Source organism: Equus caballus, chromosome 6, assembly GCF_041296265.1.
Source record: "Equus caballus isolate H_3958 breed thoroughbred chromosome 6, TB-T2T, whole genome shotgun sequence".
Taxonomy (NCBI): domain Eukaryota; kingdom Metazoa; phylum Chordata; class Mammalia; order Perissodactyla; family Equidae; genus Equus; species Equus caballus.
The window spans coordinates 60,553,661-60,571,799 of NC_091689.1; the positions used below are offsets into that span (position 1 = coordinate 60,553,661).

At 36.4% G+C, this 18,139-nt stretch overlaps 1 protein-coding gene and 1 long non-coding RNA gene across 52 annotated transcripts in view; one reads left to right on the top strand and one right to left on the bottom strand.

Annotated features, from left to right (window-relative positions):
- The window catches only part of SLCO1A2 (solute carrier organic anion transporter family member 1A2), a 117,994-nt gene that overhangs the window by 35,532 nt on the left and 64,323 nt on the right, over positions 1 to 18,139 (bottom strand). For 28 of the 51 annotated variants that reach the window (XM_014740471.3, XM_070269101.1, XM_070269103.1 and 25 more), the window contains 4 exons: positions 9,751 to 9,941; positions 9,281 to 9,402; positions 4,676 to 4,817; positions 139 to 271 (listed from right to left, as the gene is read on the bottom strand). In XM_014740471.3, the coding sequence (XP_014595957.1) occupies positions 139 to 271; positions 4,676 to 4,817; positions 9,281 to 9,340 (335 nt within the window). In that variant the 5' untranslated portion in view covers positions 9,341 to 9,402; positions 9,751 to 9,941. 51 annotated transcript variants of the gene reach the window in all.
- Positions 11,660 to 13,227, top strand: LOC138924777 (uncharacterized). The gene is made up of 2 exons (XR_011439994.1): positions 11,660 to 11,869; positions 12,411 to 13,227. It is a non-coding gene; the product is annotated as an uncharacterized lncRNA (long non-coding RNA).

The window sequence follows — 18,139 nt, forward strand, 5'->3', positions numbered from 1 at the left end:
ACAGAATCTGCACCTTGCAGTTCCCATTACAGTGCTCTGTGCTTTTAGGAAGCATTGTTCTGAGAAAGGAAATTCCATTCTTTATTTCCTAAAGCTGTAAGTTGAACCTGACAGGTCTTCAGAGACTGGAATACTTACCGGTCCATGAAGAAATGAGGTAGTGATTGTAAGAAACACCCTAGGCTCATAACCACACATCCAACACCAATCATTATAGGTCTATGCAGTTTGGTTCCAAAATAACTCACAAATACAATCAACAAAAGATTTCCTAGGAAAAAATTGAGATGAAATGTGAACAGTTCAATAAGTATGAACAAAGTCTTAATTAACAGCCTCACCCAATCATTTACTATTTAGCATTTATTGTATAATAAATATCTCAAATACTAGGATTGGTGCTAGGGATGCATGAAATAACAAATGAATAAGACACAATCCCTGCCCTGAAAGAGGGCTTTATTCCACAATGTCCACAGACACATAAACAGATGTCGGTGGAACACTAACATTTTAAAGAGGGCGGAGAAAGAGAAGCCAGTGAAAGGGACTGAAGAATGGTTCTAGGAAATGTTAATGGCTCTATTTGTGATTATCTGGCTTTAGAAAATGGAATGTAAAAGTAGGTGTCAGCCTGTACATCATCTCTGGCCTCTCCCCCCATGCCGGCTCCACAGAGTATGATAGGCTTTCCTATGTTTGAAAAGGGAAGCAAAGTCAACTCCAGATAGATATATGTTTTGTAACTCATGATTCAAATATAACTTTATATTGGTCAATGTAGCCAAGCTATAGGTCTATTTTCACTTCTACTTCTTTCTTTAGAAACAAAAAGTAGTGGATCCCTGTTTCTCCACCACGGTCTTAGAAGTAAATCTGTGTTTGAGGAGTAAATAACTCAGGAAAAAGTGTATTCCCATGTCTTAGGATAAAGCTTTAGGATTTAGACAATAATTGAGGAGGCCCCATTCTGATGGACAGACCCTTGAAGACTATGGAGCAAAGGATTGGAAGAGCCAAACATGTAAGTTCTCAAATCATACATTTTTAATTCAATAATCAATATTTACCCTAATCTTACTATGTATAGGGAAAGTCACTATGATGAGCTTGAGGATTATAAAAATTTTAAAAACTCTTCCTCAAGGAGTTAATAACTTTCTAAGTGGTGATGTATATTTTGAAGACTTCTCTTTCCATCTCTGTTTTCTCTGTAGTCTGCTTTGTAAGCAGAAGAGAAGTCAGCCCCTATATTATTTTATATGGAGAGTGTCCCATCTCTATAGCCATGGCAGCCACATTGGCCTCCCTAGGTTTCTAAAATGCCCATCATCAAAGCCATCCATGTTGAAGGTAGTGTCTCAATAAGGCCACTGTTTGAAATCCATATCTATTTTTGAAAGGAGCAGGAAGGAGATTTCCCTCCTTACATTAGGGTGAGTTCATCTTTCAAATTCCTTGCTCTGTCAGTAAAATAATTATGATGAGAGGGGATGGAAAAAGACAGTTAAGTTCTTGTCAAGTGTTTTGAGAACACTTGAGAACACTGCTTGTAAAATTACTGAGGAAAAGTAATCAAAGCGATACTTTTATCAGCGTCTGTAAATTACCTCTCTTTTTCCCCTCAACAACTATTTCAGATCTTCATCATTCTGCTCACACCACCTTTCAACACTCACTTTCCATAGTTAATATTTTCTACTTGTCAAGAAATGCGGAGCAATCAAACACAAAGGTATCTGAGTTCCCCACCCTTTGGCCTTACCATCTTCCTTCAGTTTCAGTGTTTGGTGCCCATCTGACCATCCAAGATCAAACAGACCACCTGGGAACTTCCATTCTTTCCAGAAACTTAGTCCAATAATTAAAACCTCTCTCATAATATTTTAAGCTCCTCCCTCTCTACTGCATTTCAGTTACAGATGTTTTCTAGCTTCTCTCCAAACTTCCCAGAACATTGATCTGTATTCAGAGATTCCACTCTTCTCCCATTCTCGCCTGAAGTCACTGCTCTCTCACTGCTTTCTAGTTTCTAAATCTACTCTTCAGCTAAAAGTGCCATGGCAAAGATCATCAATTATCTCCATATTATAAAACACAGGGAATAGTTTTCCATCCTTATCTGACTGGACATTTCTAATTCTTTTCATGCTGCTAGCAAATGTTCTCTTTTGGAAATTTCTCTTCCCTTGGCATCTATAAGACCATTCTGTCCTCTTTCCCCTCTTACTTCTCTGACTATTCCTTCTCTTAACACTGTTATGGGCTCCTTTTTCTCTACCTGTGCCTTAAACATTGGTGTCCCTCAGGGATCCATTCTTTGTCCATTGTACTTATAACCCTATATCCTCTCCCTGAGTAGCTTCATCTGTTCTCAAGTTTTAAGAACCACCTTTTTACTTACTTAATCAATAGCTCCATCCCTGACAGTTTCGCAATGCTTCAGACTCATATGACTGCAATGTGGACATCGCTACCCAAAGGTTTCACTGGTATTACCACAGACAATATTTGCCTACACAGAACTCACCATTGTCCCAGAGCCACCACCATAATCTTGTTCCTCTTCCTCTATTCTCTGTCTCAGCACCGTTATCCACTCTACTGCCCAAGATGTAAACCTGGGGATTCCTGCTTTCCTCACCCACCACATCTAAACTCTCGCTCAGGTCTCTGGGATTTAACTCCTAAATATGTCTTAGGTCACCTTCTCTCTAGTCCTAATATGTATTGGGTCCTCTTTCCTTAGGTCTTCTCTCTCTATTCTCATATTCCAGTCGGATCCTGGCTCAGGCTCAGATAGCCCTCCCTTGCTTTTGCATCAGCCTCCGTGTATCCTCTCTGCCCCAGACTGATTGACCACCTTCAAATTTATCCCCAACACAGCCACAGCATGGCCCTTCAAAAAAGCAAATCTGAACTTTGCTTTTAATAGTTTGATCTTCAGTTTACAAACCCCAAAGGAGCCCATGGATAGAAATCAGGGGTTCCAAGAACTTGAATGAGAAAAACAATTGCAACTTTATTTTCCCTAACTTTTAACTAAATATTAGCATTTCCTTTGACAGTGAAAGCAGGCACAAACTACAGCGGTATTAGCAGTACATATGATTTTGTCATCAATAGAAGTGACAGATATTTGAATATGACATTACAGTTGTTGCAGATACCTCAAATATTATTGACACTAATCAGTCCTTCAAAATTAATATAGATATTGTTATTTAGGATATTGATAAAAAGTACAAACATATTAAGAGATGACAAGTTCTTTTAATATTTTGATAATTTTATTTCAACATAATTGGCTTCCTTTGTACTCTTAAAGTTTTTATTTTATTCAATTAAAATATTATTCTGAAATCATATGGCATCAGATTGCAAAAAAGTCCTTGGCACAGAAATATTGATAACTCCTGCTAATCCCTTAATGACTGTCTGTTACCTAAAGGACAAAAGGTAAATTCCATAGAAAGCACGTAAGGCTCTCCATGGCCCATTTCTCACCCCTGCCCATTTCTCCAGGCTTATATCCTAATAATTTCCACCTTCAGCTTGGCCAGCCAATAATATTGGGCTGAATGTTGCTCTCCACACAAGCTACTATGCTGTCTCACACTTATGCTTCTTCTATTGGAATTCTCTTCACACTCATCCAACCCTGTTTCTTCATCTGGAAGTACTTTCATCTTTCAAGAGCCGATCTACCCTGTGTGAGGTTGAGTCCCTCCTCTGTGCTCCTACAGAGCATATGCATATGCCTATGTCACCAAACTTACTGCATTCAATTAAAATTATTATTTTGCATCAATTCCCTTCATTAGCCTGTGAGCTGAGTTTACACAAGGACTATCTAAGGAACGACTTCTAACTCCATCACCAGGATCTAGCACACATGCGGTACAAAGCAAGGTCTGAGAGAATTGAACACTAGCAGACTGGATCAAGCATCGCCTGCTTCAGTTTTGCCTCTCCTCAATCCTGACTTTTCTTTCAGATACCAATTAAATATATCAAAGGCAACTTTCACCTCGAAGGAAGTAGAAGTCATTATAAAACCATAAAGGAGCAGCATTCATATTTCTATGTAGCTTTGTTCACAGGAGAAATCTTTCTCTCTGTCCCCACATCTTCCCGGTCACCCGCAAAAACCAGAGCCTAAGAAGAGACTTTATTCCTCCCTAGAAGTGGTTTCTGAAATAAATTCAGGGAGATGTGAAAGCAGTTTCTTCTTCCCTCCGCACAGAGGAAGGAGAATTCTCAACCTCCCAGAAACAACAGGAGAAGAAAAATATTTGTTTTTTCCCTTGGAAAACAGATTCCTTTATTTTTCCGTGATTTCTTCTAAGTATGAAGATAGAGCCCTTAAGGGTTATCAAATGATAGACTAAGTATAAACACTAAATATTCTGCCACGCATACTAGATAACCAAAAACCTATAAGAATAAAAAGTCCAGTGGTGGGATATGTGGCAATATTTAAGTGTTGTTCAGGGGTAATATTTAAATGAACTGTTTGTAAGCATATTCCAAAGTTAGTTAAGCTATTCAACTCACTTTAGAAAACATATTATTCAGTCAGATTAAATGACCTAAAGCAGTAAATAAAAATAAAATTCTAATTCCACAGATAAAATAAAATATAAAAAGAAGTAATGCAAAAATAGTTCATTACCAATCTCAAAGCTCCCATTAATAAATCCAACCACAGATGTTGGGATGTTGAATTGTCTCTCTATTTGTGTGAGCATGGAATTCATATAAGATCCAGATAGTGTTTTGGCTACATATGCACATGTTATTGCCAACAGAAACATCTAGGGAGAAAAGAGTATAAGAAAACACATGAAAAATTTATTTTTGAATCATATATTTGCCATCTGTTGACAAAATATCTTCTATCGCAAGACCGATTGTTTCCAACTTAAATAACCCTTCAATTTGTGATGTGGTCTTAATGTGGTCTGTTCTGGCCTTTCATGCCATGCTCTCTCTTTGAAAACTCAAAGTGGGACTAGTTGATTACTAATACTGAATTGTGTAGGTAACTGTAGCCTCATTATTTTATAGGTACATTTTGTGTGTACATAGAAACTAATCGTCATTCTAAATAAGACAGTAAATGATTTAAACAGAACTTCAGCACTACGATGCTATCTGTAATGCAAAAGAATACATATATGTTAATGAAAAAAAGAATGTAGCATTACCCAAAGACATTATTTCTGTAGCAAATTTGCTCGAGGTTTCTTTTATACAAAGTAATAGGCAAATTATACAACATTAGATTGCTACTCACAGCCACTTAATTTATTTAAAGCAATATTTTAATTACAAACCATTATGAAATGTTTCTAAACAGAATAAGTACTTGCTATGATAAACAAATATGAATACAATAAATTTCCACATATTGAATCACATTTCCTATGTATTGATAGAGTTCCAGAGAGCAGTCAGGTTGATACAATCCATGATGAAAATCAAGGACAACTTAACAAATAGAACTATCGTGATCAGCAGAAGCTAGCATGGTTTTACTAAAAATGTGAAAAGTTAAAACTTTTATAGTTTTATTAAATCAGAAAGAAGAAGACAGATTTTAGTAAGAGATTTGAAAAAGGAACATTACATACTGAGTAATGTTATAGTTAAGTAGATTAATTGCTGCTTCAAAATCAACGAATTATAGATAAATAGATTTATATCAGCCTGAATGGTGGTCTCCAATCCTATGCCATAGGGCTTTTCCCTTGGCCCTACTTAGCTTAGATTTTCCTGATGACGCTTCTATCCTGGGAGACCATTTGATCCACTCTGTAGCCAGCACACTCAAACCACTAAAATCCTCATCCCTCCACGTTCCACACTCCCAACTTTGAACCAACCCCACAGTTCATATTGCACCTTGTACATTCCCTTCAAGATGATTCAAACCTTGTCTTTTCCTCTGTTTCCAGCCCAGCCACGTGCTCTTCTTGACCAGCAAATGCTCTCAGCAACTTCATCTTCAAGCTCACCTCTATCCCTCCCTCGAATTTCTTAGAAGGATGGCTGTCCCTTCTCCTGTACAATAAAATCCTTCCACCCACACTCTTGAATCCATTCTTCCCACTTGTGAGATCCTGATTCATCAATTAGTGCCCCCACTCCTCTGTTTTTAACCTCGTGCTCTTTACTGCGTCTCTCCTCACTAACTTATAAATATATTCAAAGTATTTCTGTCTTTTAAAAACAAATATCTTCGCTCATCACTGGTGGTAGGTCCAGCTACCATCAAGCTGTTTGGAAGAATAGTCTAGATTCATTGCCTACACTATTTAACCTTCCATTCACCCTTCAGTCTATGACACTCTGACCTCTCTTGAAGCTACTCCATAAAAAGTCATAAACAACTTCCTGATTTCCGCATTCAATAGATTCTTCTCAGTCCTCCGTTTACCTAATATCTCTGAAATTCCCTCCCTCCATGCATATATATATCTGTGCCTATCTGCTAGACTCTTTCTATTCAATCTTTTCTTTGGCCAACCCCTTCAGTCTTGTACCCTTTCCTCTTTTTGCTATACATGCTCTCCCTAGGAAATCTCACTTATTCCCATGGCTTTAATTATCACTCACGGTGAAATCTTTCAAATGTATGCACAGTTTAGCTGAGACAATTGCAATCATTTTTTAGTCTCTGCTAGCCTTGGCCACCTCCAACCTCCCTTCCACCTGCACCACCACTAATTTGGAGCTTAGTAAATTTTTGTCCAATGAATTAATAAAATGCATAGTCGGCATATGATTCTACTTGTTAAAGTATTTTAGTGGCTTCCCATAAACAAAACCTCCTGTTTTTTAGATGGCCAACAAAACCTTGTCTATATCTCAGTATCAGCTCCTGCTGCTTGTCTCTAGACGTAACGTTCTACTCATAGTTCCTCTAATTCACCATGCCATTTCCCATCGCAGTGCCTTTTACAGGATGGTCTTCTGTTTGTGATACTTTTCTTTCTTTTGTGTATCTGCTAAATATATACTCAATTTTTAAAACTCAACTCTCCCATCATTTGTATTGTGGAGGCTTCCTCTGCTCTCTGCTCCCTAGGTAGCCTTGACCACTCACATCTTATCTTCCTACACTGCTATATGCCTGCCTTTATTACAGCCCTTAGTGCACTTTATTTATGTGTTTGGATGCCTATAACCTCTCCCCTCACTAAACTGTGAGCAATTCAAAGATAGGAGCCGTATATTATTTACCTTTGTATCTTTGGTGTCTAGTAAGTGCCTGACAAATAATAGACACCCAAGACAAGTTTACTAAATTAATGACAGAATAAGTATTCAAAAACATCTTGAAGAAGTGGTCAGAGCTGAAAGTAAGCTGAATGTAAGATGGAATGTAATAAGATTAAATACACCTAAGCCAAGAGTTAGCTGTACCAATTAGTTTGGGAACATCTGAATAGAAATTTATGTGAAAAAGACCTGGGAAATATACATATCAAGTTCCATATGAGTCAAAACTGTTATATGTCTGACAAGATAGTATAGCTACATCTCCAGCTATTCATCCTTTTATCGTAAATACCATTTATAGAAACTCTTTCTTCACACTATAAATCTTTGCAGAGCACATTATTGAGAGCTGATAATTTCCAAATGGTTTTAAAATTCAGGCTTCATATTTAAAAGCAAGATCTACCAAGTAAAGTACAAATGACATTTGGGAGAATACTTTATTTTATTTAACATTTTAAGAAAGGAAACTAGATAAATCATGACCCCAATGTTCTTTTCCTAAAACACCTAGATGGGTTGCCTGAACTGTTTGATTCTATTCACAGAGTGAAAACAACCAGTAGCTATTCTGACCCATGGCTGGTGCAAAATAACCCCTATATTTATAAAGCTAGTTCTACAACCTTTTAACAATAATGCCCCAGAGTTTGAAACAAATTCATTGAGGGCAATCCTTTGATGCCTTCTAAAGAATTTTGCTTAACAAGCATATTTCTAAGTTCAGAGAAGGGAAAAAATCTAACCAATTATTAAGTAATTGTCTCTCACTTTTACATGATAAACTTGTGCTCGCAATATTTTGCCATAATGTTCACATCTGTATCTCATCTTGCCAAACTCCAAAGTAATCAAAAATTAAATTTAAGATCAATCGTTTCTAAATAAACACCTGACTTGACTTTTATCCACAAGTGCTATTAATAAAAATAGCTAATATTTATTGAACGTTTACCATGTTCCAGTCATTGTTCCAAGCATTTGTGAAAAAGAAAAACAATCCCATGGCGCAGAAGTATTGTTATTACCATTTTCAGGTGAGAAAACTGAAGCACAAAATGATTAAGCAACTTGTCCAAGGTCACACAGCAAATAAGCAGCTGAACTCAGATATGAACCCAGGAAGCCTGGGCCTCAATCCTTATGTTTAACCACTCAGTTTTAGGAGGACACAAGAATTGAGGGATAACGTAAGGGGAATTTTTTTTATCATTAACATGGCATTTTAGGAACGATAGTTTTCTAGATTTATATCATAATTCTCCACTTTAGTGTACAAGGGTAGATTTTCCCTACATATGTGTTAAGAGAAAACAAACTTTCAATACAGCGAAAATTGGTGGCAATGTCTTAGTTTGGAAATCATTTGCAGGCACCAGCTGTAAAATCAAGAAATATCCAAAGCCTTTGGTTTAAAGTAAATTGATGTTTGTTTTAAGCCAAAATTGCTTTGAAGCTATGCAACAAGCATTGGCTCTGAAATAGTCAAGAATACCAGAAACAGCTAACAAAATGGGCATTTTTCTTATAGAGAATGATTGGTGTGTTGCCAAATCTTGAAGTAAACATTAGTTTTACTGGGTCATTGTGAAGCAACCATTGCTTACAGATTCACAAAGCACTTCTGTCCAGTGAACCATTTTCCAGAAGAGACCCCCATACTCCTCTGACCTAGAAGCCCCAGAAGGGTGAGCCTTTGATCCAGGGAAAATAAATCCTGTTGTAACTTAACGTGTGCCCAAAAATTTTTAAGATCCTGTCTTCCACTGCAGTCTCTCAAAACCATTTCTGACCAAATTGTCTGAATCAATCACCCTATCTAGGCACACCCGTAAGTTACAAACCAACTTCATTAAAGCAAGAAATTATCAATATATCAGCTAGTATGACGTTAACATTAGATCACTTCATAAAGATAGGAGCAACTTTGCAAGATTTAAGTTAAAAAAAAATATGGTACATACACATATATCCACACACAAAAATTCCATACCTTCAACTTGGAAAGACATCTTATTTTATGAGTCTCAGTTCTTTCCTCAGTGTCTCCCATGTTGCTCTCCTGAGCGTTCCAAGGTATTTATGTTTTAAATCTTGATATTTCTTAGTTCTATCCTTTTAATAAAACAAAAATCTATTAAATTGTTGACAAAATCATAAGCCGTCATTCTTTTGAAGAAAATACTGAATCTGAAGAAGATAATCAGAATCCATTGTATTAAAAAAAAAATACCTGGGAAGCTTTTGATTCAGATGTAGAAAATAATGACAGAGGCGATTTAGTTGTTAATTTTCCATTGAAAAAGTTACATCAAATAACTTTAGTTACTCTTTAGTGAGATTAAAGATATGAGAATAATTTGTTTTGGTGCCCTTTTCAAAATAATAGTCACGTGGTTAAAACAAAGCTTTTCATTTCTTCAGCCAAAACAAATAGAACCAAAGTGAGCTCCTTGAACTTACATGAAAATGCTGCTTTTAAGAACACACAGACTTTGATTTGTGTTTGTGCTAAAAATCTGCTTCAGCAAGCCTACCAAGGCTCGAAAATCTCTGTTTGGCCAGGCTCCCTCTCCAAGTTCTTCGCGTTCCAAGACTTCCCCAGAATCTCAGGAAGGGAAACACTTTCTGGGGCACTGCTGATTCACAGAAACCTGGGGAGACGTGGAATTTTAATCATGGAAATAGACTAAGTAGAAATAACAAATAATTCTATGATCTGGAAAACAATCCTACCATTGCAAGTTAAGATGTGAGGTTTAGAAGATGATCACACGTGTAAGTGGAGATCTCTATGTCTACATATGCAATAAAATAAATAAATGTGTATCTACATGCATGTATAATACATAGGCACACATTTTTACATGTAAAACAAAAAGGTGATTTGAACTCTGTTAAGTTCTACTTACCCCTTGTCAAATATTTTGTCTATTTTGCGTCTTGAAACGACGGTAACATTTTGGACCAAAACCAAAGTGTTTTACTCTGACAATATTTATTCTAGTAAATCTACTTCAAGTTGCCAGAACGATATCTAACAGTGTCCCCAGTGTTAATTTATTAAAATTCTCTGAACAAAATTTATTTAACAGGTGATTCTGAATGGCACTAATTTTTAAAAACTTCACTGCTGTATCTCTATAAATCTGCTGAATCTCACTACCCTACACAGATTAAGGCAGTAACCACTGAACAATTATGTATGAGCTTAGCTCTCTTTACTCATTCTCTCACGGATACAACAATTTCTTATCCTAAGTCTGTTGTGTGCCAGTCATTGTGCTAAGCACAGGATTTCAGCAGTGAGCAAGGCAGACCAGCTGTCCTCTAGACGATATAAACTAGTTAGAGAAGAATAAGGCTCTGAGGAAGGTATTTGGACCCAGATCCCAAGGGAAAGGTAAAACTTTTAAATAAAACTCATTGAAATATAGTGAGACAGTGTACAATCAAATACAAATTGTTTGGTATGTAAGGGGTGAAATTGATAGGTCATGGATGAAAATTGTTAGAGACACTCTCGACAATTCGAATGGCGGTACAAACGAACTCATACGGAACTCCCCCACATAAAATACCAAGTCACCTTAACTATAGCGCAAGCACATGATGCTAGCTTTGGAAAAACCAATAGAATAGGATAATTTTTTTAAAAATGGGAACTGCTATTCTTTGGTTCTCATCTTTAACACATCTGCTTTTATCATTAAACTTTCAACTGCCCTCATTCCGTCTTTCTCATGATTTAGAACTTAATCTCGCTGCCTTATCTTTTTTCCTCCATCCCTCCATACCAATATCTGAGCCCAATACACCCACCCAATCAAACAATGAGAGGGAGAGAACTTAGTCCTCTTCCAGGTCAAAGTTATCTTCACTCTTTTCAGTGGCTATTCTAAATGCCTATTTTCCCTATGTAGCCATGGGACATAGAAAGTCCAATTAGCGACACAGAAAATCACCACATAGGGAAAGTCTGCAGTTCCTTCTATGCATTGTGACACTATATAACCATCTTGAGCAGGTTTTATCAACATACCTTAAAGATTTGTTTGCAAATGTGTTCACTGTCTTGAGAGAAGTTTTATAAACAATTGTAAGAGGTAGTGTTTGAAGCTAAGCACTTGGAAAGAATTAAATATGATTCAATTAACACTAAATTTCCTCTCGTTGGCCAACTTACACAGTGAAAACATTTTAGCTTTTCAGACACACTTTAAAATTTTCGATGGAGGAAAATAAATAAAAGAGTGAATAAAACCTATTCTGTTTATTTAACAAAATTCATGAAATCCAATAGTTAATATCACAATCACTGCTGAGCACTTTGACCCCAAATCAGGGAATTCATGCGTTGTTTATTCAGATCCTAGAACCGGGCAAGTGCCAGCCATGTGAACAGTAGCCTTTTGTTAGCACGTTGTTGTTTACACCGTGACTTCTGCTCCTGGGACCACGGCGTCACTGACAAATCCCCGTCGGTCATCACTGCTAATGAAAAGGACTTGCTGAAGTATTATTGAGTGGAGAATCACCTTATTTCCCTAACTCTTTCTTCTCGGCGTTCAAATGGGAGCAGGTATGCAGTATGCTTTGTCACACAAATATAACTGTGTTTCTTCCACGTTTGCTGGTCATAACTCTGGTTTTTGGTTTTTTTTTTTTTAAATTGTGGTAAAATACATTACAGAATTGTTAACTATGCAAACATTTTCAGTTAGCGGATCTCTACAAGTTTTTCATCTTGCACAACCGAAACTCTATATCCATTGGACAGTCACGCCCTGGGGTTTTTGACACCCCTTGGTTGCCAGTCTTTAATGACATATCTCAGTCACAAGACAATACAATTTATTACAAAACAAGTAGTCTGGTTTGCGCTCTTTCCCCAGTGTTATGTACACAGACATAGATTTTTTATTACTATAAATCATTTTGGAAAATGCATCCATTTAATTTTACAATATACTATACTACTGAATTAATGAAATAAAGGCTTTGCTTTATCATGACAAAACTAGTAGTACATACGTGAAGAAGACTTAGAAGGATATCTTTTCCCTGGGAAAAAAAGAGGGAGTCACGCCAGCAAAAATCTTATGAAAACTGTTTATTTCTAGAATCTTCAAACGGCCCCTAGCTCTGCAAGAAGAGAACAGCCACTTGAGCCATATCCAGCTGAAATAATTTCAACCAATACCAAACCAAGCAAGGACTGATGAAGAACATGTAGAATTAACAACGACTTTTTGTCTGATGCCTCCCAAATTATTTTACTTCTATTAGTTCATTGTCATCAGAAAGGAAAAAATAAGATCAGGGATTCTGCAAATCAGCCTTACAAATATAGGTATTATTTGCTTGTAACATTCAGAGAGGTACGAGGAATGCATCACTCTAGGCAAAACCGGGGAAGAAACTTGACTGGGCCATGGACTATTACCCATGCATATGATTTCACCATGCAAACCAAAGAAAGGAATGCACAGAAATGGCAGCAAAAACCTTCATCAGCAATCTAGCAATAAAAATACCTACCTGTTACTCTGGATAACGTACTGATTAACTCTGGATGTAGACCAAGACATGGAAAAGTAAAGCTGAAACCTGACTTTTAAGTCTGTAGGAGAACTGGTTGTGAATATCATTGGTGTTACGTCCCATACCGAGTCGTTCTAGAAAATGATTAGATAGGGGAGTAGCCAACGTTTTCCACACTTGCAACGTAAACTGTTTCATTTCTTCAGATTATTATCCCAATTCTTCTCTTCCTTTTGCTTGCTCAGACATAGTTTTGGATACAAAAATATGTTCCTTTAGTTAATTATGGCAACTAAATACTGAACTGCTCCTTTTTCTCATAGAGATAAAACTTTATCTGTTTATAAAGCTTCCAAATAACTGAAAATCCAATAAAATGTTTGGATTTTTTCCCAACCCACTTATTTATGGATTTGTTCATTCACATTAATGGATGTAGGGAGGCAGTTAGATATAGTCAAAACGTCAGACCTTGAAGCCCAGTTAGCCTGGACCCAATCCTAGTTTAGTTGTTTAATTGTGAGTTGTTTGAACTCTTTGAGCATTTTTTTAATCTATGATGTTGGAATATTTATGCCTACCTTGCAAGATCATTATGAAGACTGAGTTATAAAATTTACGTTAGACCCCAAGCATGGTTGCTGGAATAAAACAGTTACTCTGTCAATGGCAGTAATTATTATTCAATCATTCCACAAATATTTATTAAGACTCTACTACATTCCAAGCACAGTAGTTGGTGCTGGGGATACAAAGATGAATAACATATGTGCTTACTCTCGAGAAGTCTCAGAAGCTATTGGGAGAGACAGACAATTAAATGTTAACAATAGCTAGTTAGTGCCATAATGCAGACAATTTGAGCTAAATAACAGGAAGAGGCAATTAATGAAAACTATTTGTGTGGATATTCATTCGGAGCATCATTTGGGTACAGCATAGTAATTTAAGTACTTGGGCTTTGAAATGAGGCACAATTGGTTTGAAAGCGTGTTTTTAAACTAGCTGTGTGATTTTGTACAAGTCAGTTAATCTACCTATACAATGAAGACAGTCTCTATCTTTGTATCAGGCAAGGTCCAGACAGGAAAAGAGAGCCCAGGACAGGTAGTTCAATACAGGAATTTAATATGGGAAACTAGTTACAAAGGTATCAGAAGAGTTCAAAAGCCAAAGTGGGGATGGTGGGCAACTCAGAGGTTTATACCAGTGGGAAATAACTCTCACTTCTAAGGCTGTATCAGAAAGGGAAATGGGCTGAGCTGCAGAAGCTTGAGCCCTAAGGACACACAGGCACTGCCAGAGGCACCGCTTAAAGTGGGGAGGGGAGAAATGCCTGCCCTTTTCCCCTCCCTCAACCCCAGACTCACAGCACTACTTCCCATTGACACAATCTAACAGGAAATCAGATGCCAGGGATCCTGGGAAATTTAATTTTCAGAAGTCAGTCCCTTGGGATACTGTGAGGATCAGAGGATGGGAGGGAATGGATATGAGGCCAGAAAAATGAATGATAATCATTGCAGTAGAATTAAACAAGGTAAGTGTGTAATATGATGCCAGCACACAATCAACATTCACTAAAGGTTAGCTATTTATATTATTGGATAATACGCTTTCAATGGTTAGGGCTCTTTTTATTCTCAGTAATAGAAGATTCAGGAGATTTAACTAGTTGCATAATTGCCAAGCTCCAGACATTACATACGTAGACACTGCAATTTCTACGTGATGCCAAATAAGATATGTGATTTCATCATCAACTCGATGGATTTTAACTGACTCAAATTCATTAACCAACTACTTTTGCATGATGTGAACACAGCCATAGTCACCAAATCTTTACACAGCCAGATGTCTCCATTTTTCTTATTCAAGTTACACGTGGAGAAAATGTCTAAAGAGATCCGAGATACAGTTTTAATTACCACTAAGTCCTTGTTAGAATACTTCAACAACCATATTAAAAACAGTACATTAAAGTCAAAAGTAAAACCTTTCCATGGTGAAGGAGAAACAGGGAAAAGAATAATATTATTATTTCTCATTCTTATTTCCTTCTATGTAGATGGAATTCCATTAGCATAGCATGTTTTTCCCCTCTCCATACCCTCACTCACTCCATGTGGCGAAGGCTGACATGATCCAGTGACCACACGGGGAAGTCTGTCTATTTGGAGGTTGACTATAAGTCTGCTCGCCAAAGGAAATAAGTCACATTCCCTCATATCAGCCTGTTTAGTGCTAAAGGTGATATTTTGGGCTCTGGATGTCATACCTCTCTGTCTTATTTTTCAATTTTTCACAGTTAGGATGGGGTGGGGGGAAGCTGGTATTTATTGACATCTATTTATTCAACACTCTCAAAGACCCCAACATACAAGAAAAGTATGAAGAAAAACCTAAAGGGCTATCACCAGATCGGAAAAACACAAGCTCTAATATCATGTATACAATGTGATGCCATTTTTTTGTAAAACCATATACAATTGAAGATAATTGTAAAAAATATAAATATTATATACTACTTTCTATATTCCAGTAACTGTTCTAGGAGCTTTATAGATGTCAATTTAATTCTCATAAAACCCACAGCATAATTAAGGTTATCCCAACTTATAATGATGTGGGAATGAAAGCACAGAGAGGTCAAGTAACTTTGCAAGGCCACACAGCTTGTAAGTGGTAGAGCCAGGATTCAGACACAGGCAGAGTGGCCCTACAGACTATTCACTGCCACCTTAAGCTGCCTCTCCACTAGTGTGGGATGTGTGTGTGTGTGTGTGTGTGTGTGTGTGTGAGTCTATTCACTGTTGTGCTCACCTAGTTAAAATACTGAAGTACCTAAATCAGAATCTTAGAAGTGATTATCTCTGGATGGGATTATGGTTGATTTTGTTTTGTTTTTCCTCTGGAAATTTCTATGCTGTTTTCCACAGGGATCATTACATTTTTTTCCAATTAAAAAAAGGGGGAAAAAGAACAAAAACATCATTGGAATTGATTCTTTAAAAATATAATAAGAATGTAGCACGCTTCTAATCCATGTTAACAATGTGTTCTTAACTACTTCTGTTTTTTTGTTGTTTGTTTTGCTAATTATTTTACTCTCATTAGGAATCTTTGACAGTCTCCTCTTCCTCTCCCTTCTCTTTGATTATTCAAGTTTTAATTAACAAATTGGCCTGAGGCATCCATAACTTCCTGATCAGAGCCACTGAATGTTAGAGGTGGAAGGCCTCCAGAGTCACTGCTTAGAGCTCCCCAACTGGCTGCATAACGGTATCAATTCCAATGTCCACTGTGGGATTAAGAAATAAAACAATTGTTTAAGTTATATGAAGGGAAGAGTTCAGAGCTCTGAATAAATATCAGGTGAGATGCTCAGGGACTAGGGTTTATCAGAGGAGTGAGTGCACGGCCTTCAGTTTACCACTCAACTGAGTACCGTTACTCAGCATGGTAGTTTCACTCAGACAATTTTAAATTATCTTTATTCATGGTCATACGCTGTTTTATTTATACCTCTAATGGACCATTGGTTAAAGACAGGAAGCATGAAGAGCACTGATGTTAGAATATAACCTAAGGGGAGCATTACAAAAATAATAATGTTACAAATTTTCCTCAAGATTGCCTTCATCTGATCAGTAAGTTTTATGCATCTATTCAAAATTTTTACCTAGTACTTCATTTTGTGGTTACATATTCCAAAACTAATTTTTGAAAAGGAATAATAGAATGAAGAATTGTATCTAGATGGGCTTTTTCATACTCAGAGAAATATCTGCAAGTAATGAGAGAAAATCCATTCTCTTATTTCCTCAATTTCAAAGAAAACTCAAACATTACAAAACTAAGTTTAGTAATTTTTTAAAACTTATAAAAATTTTTGTGTGAAAATTCCAAACATTATGCTATCTTCTTTTTCTTAATACCTTAACAAGTACAGTAAACACCAGACTACGTTTTAATAGATGACTCCCCAGAGCCACATACAATGAAATGTCACCTTTGAATTTCTTTCTTGACATGTCATGCTTTTTCTCACAACACTAATTTAAAATAAGGAGTGCACATCACATGTTAAATAACGTGATATACATGACTAAAGATTTGCCTTCATGCTTAATATTACCAAATATCATAATTAAATAAAGTTTATAACTGTCTACAAACACATTGATCTAAAATAAAACATTTTAGGTAACATCATCTAAAACATTTTCGAAAGATTATGCATTACTGTGAAAGAGAATTGTAAGTCAAAAGAGATTGGCAAACACTGGTCCAGTCAAGTTCTCATTTGGTAAACACGGAAATGGCAAACAGTCCATATGCACACGAAACACGTTGTAAAGCACTTACACACATCATTTTGACTGAAAACCAAAGTACTCACTGAAGTCCATGATTCTCGGCCAGGGCATACCTCAGTTGTCTCCTTCTTGCTTACCTATCTTTCTACCTATTCATTTTATATAGCATTCCCAGCCAGAAATGAATCTTGTTAAAGGAGAGCTTTCATAAAGTATTCATTTATTTGATCTGCTCCTTTAGGCATCCGTATTGTTCTAGTAACTTCTATTGCAGTATAAGTTCAAGCATAGAGAAAAGTTGCAAGAATTATATGGAATTTCCATATGGTCTTTATTCAGATTCACCAATTGGTTACATTTTGCATCATTTGCTTTCTCATTCTCTCTCTCTCATTTTCTTTGTATATATGTACTCTTTTCCCCTCAGAACTGCTTGAATAAGTTTGATATACTGTGGTCCTTAATTACTAAACATTTCTGTGTCTATTTCCTAAAAGCAAATTATATAATCAAAATACAATCATCAAAGTCTGACAATTCAACACTGATTCAATATTATTATCTAAATCATGGTCTATCTTCAAATTGTGTCAATTGTCCTAATAATGTCTTTTGTATCTTTTATTTTTTTTAATGGTTCAGGACGCAGTTCAGCACCATACATTGCATTTAGTTTTCTCTTTATTTTTTTTCACGTTACTCAGCTTTTTTTTTTTTTTTTTTTTTTTGTCTTGCATTTCTTGACCTGGAAATTTTTTAAGAGTGTAAGTAGTTTTGTAAAATATCCCTCAATATGAGTTTACCTGGTGTTTCTTCATGGTTAGGTTTTGGTTACACATTTTGTGCAGGAATACCACTGAAATGATGTTATGTTCTCCTCAGTGCGTGATATCTTGAGACACGTGATGTCCATTTGTTCCAATATTGGTAGTGTTACATGGTTAAAGTATATCTGCCAGTTTTTTCAATATAGTTATTTTCACTTTGTA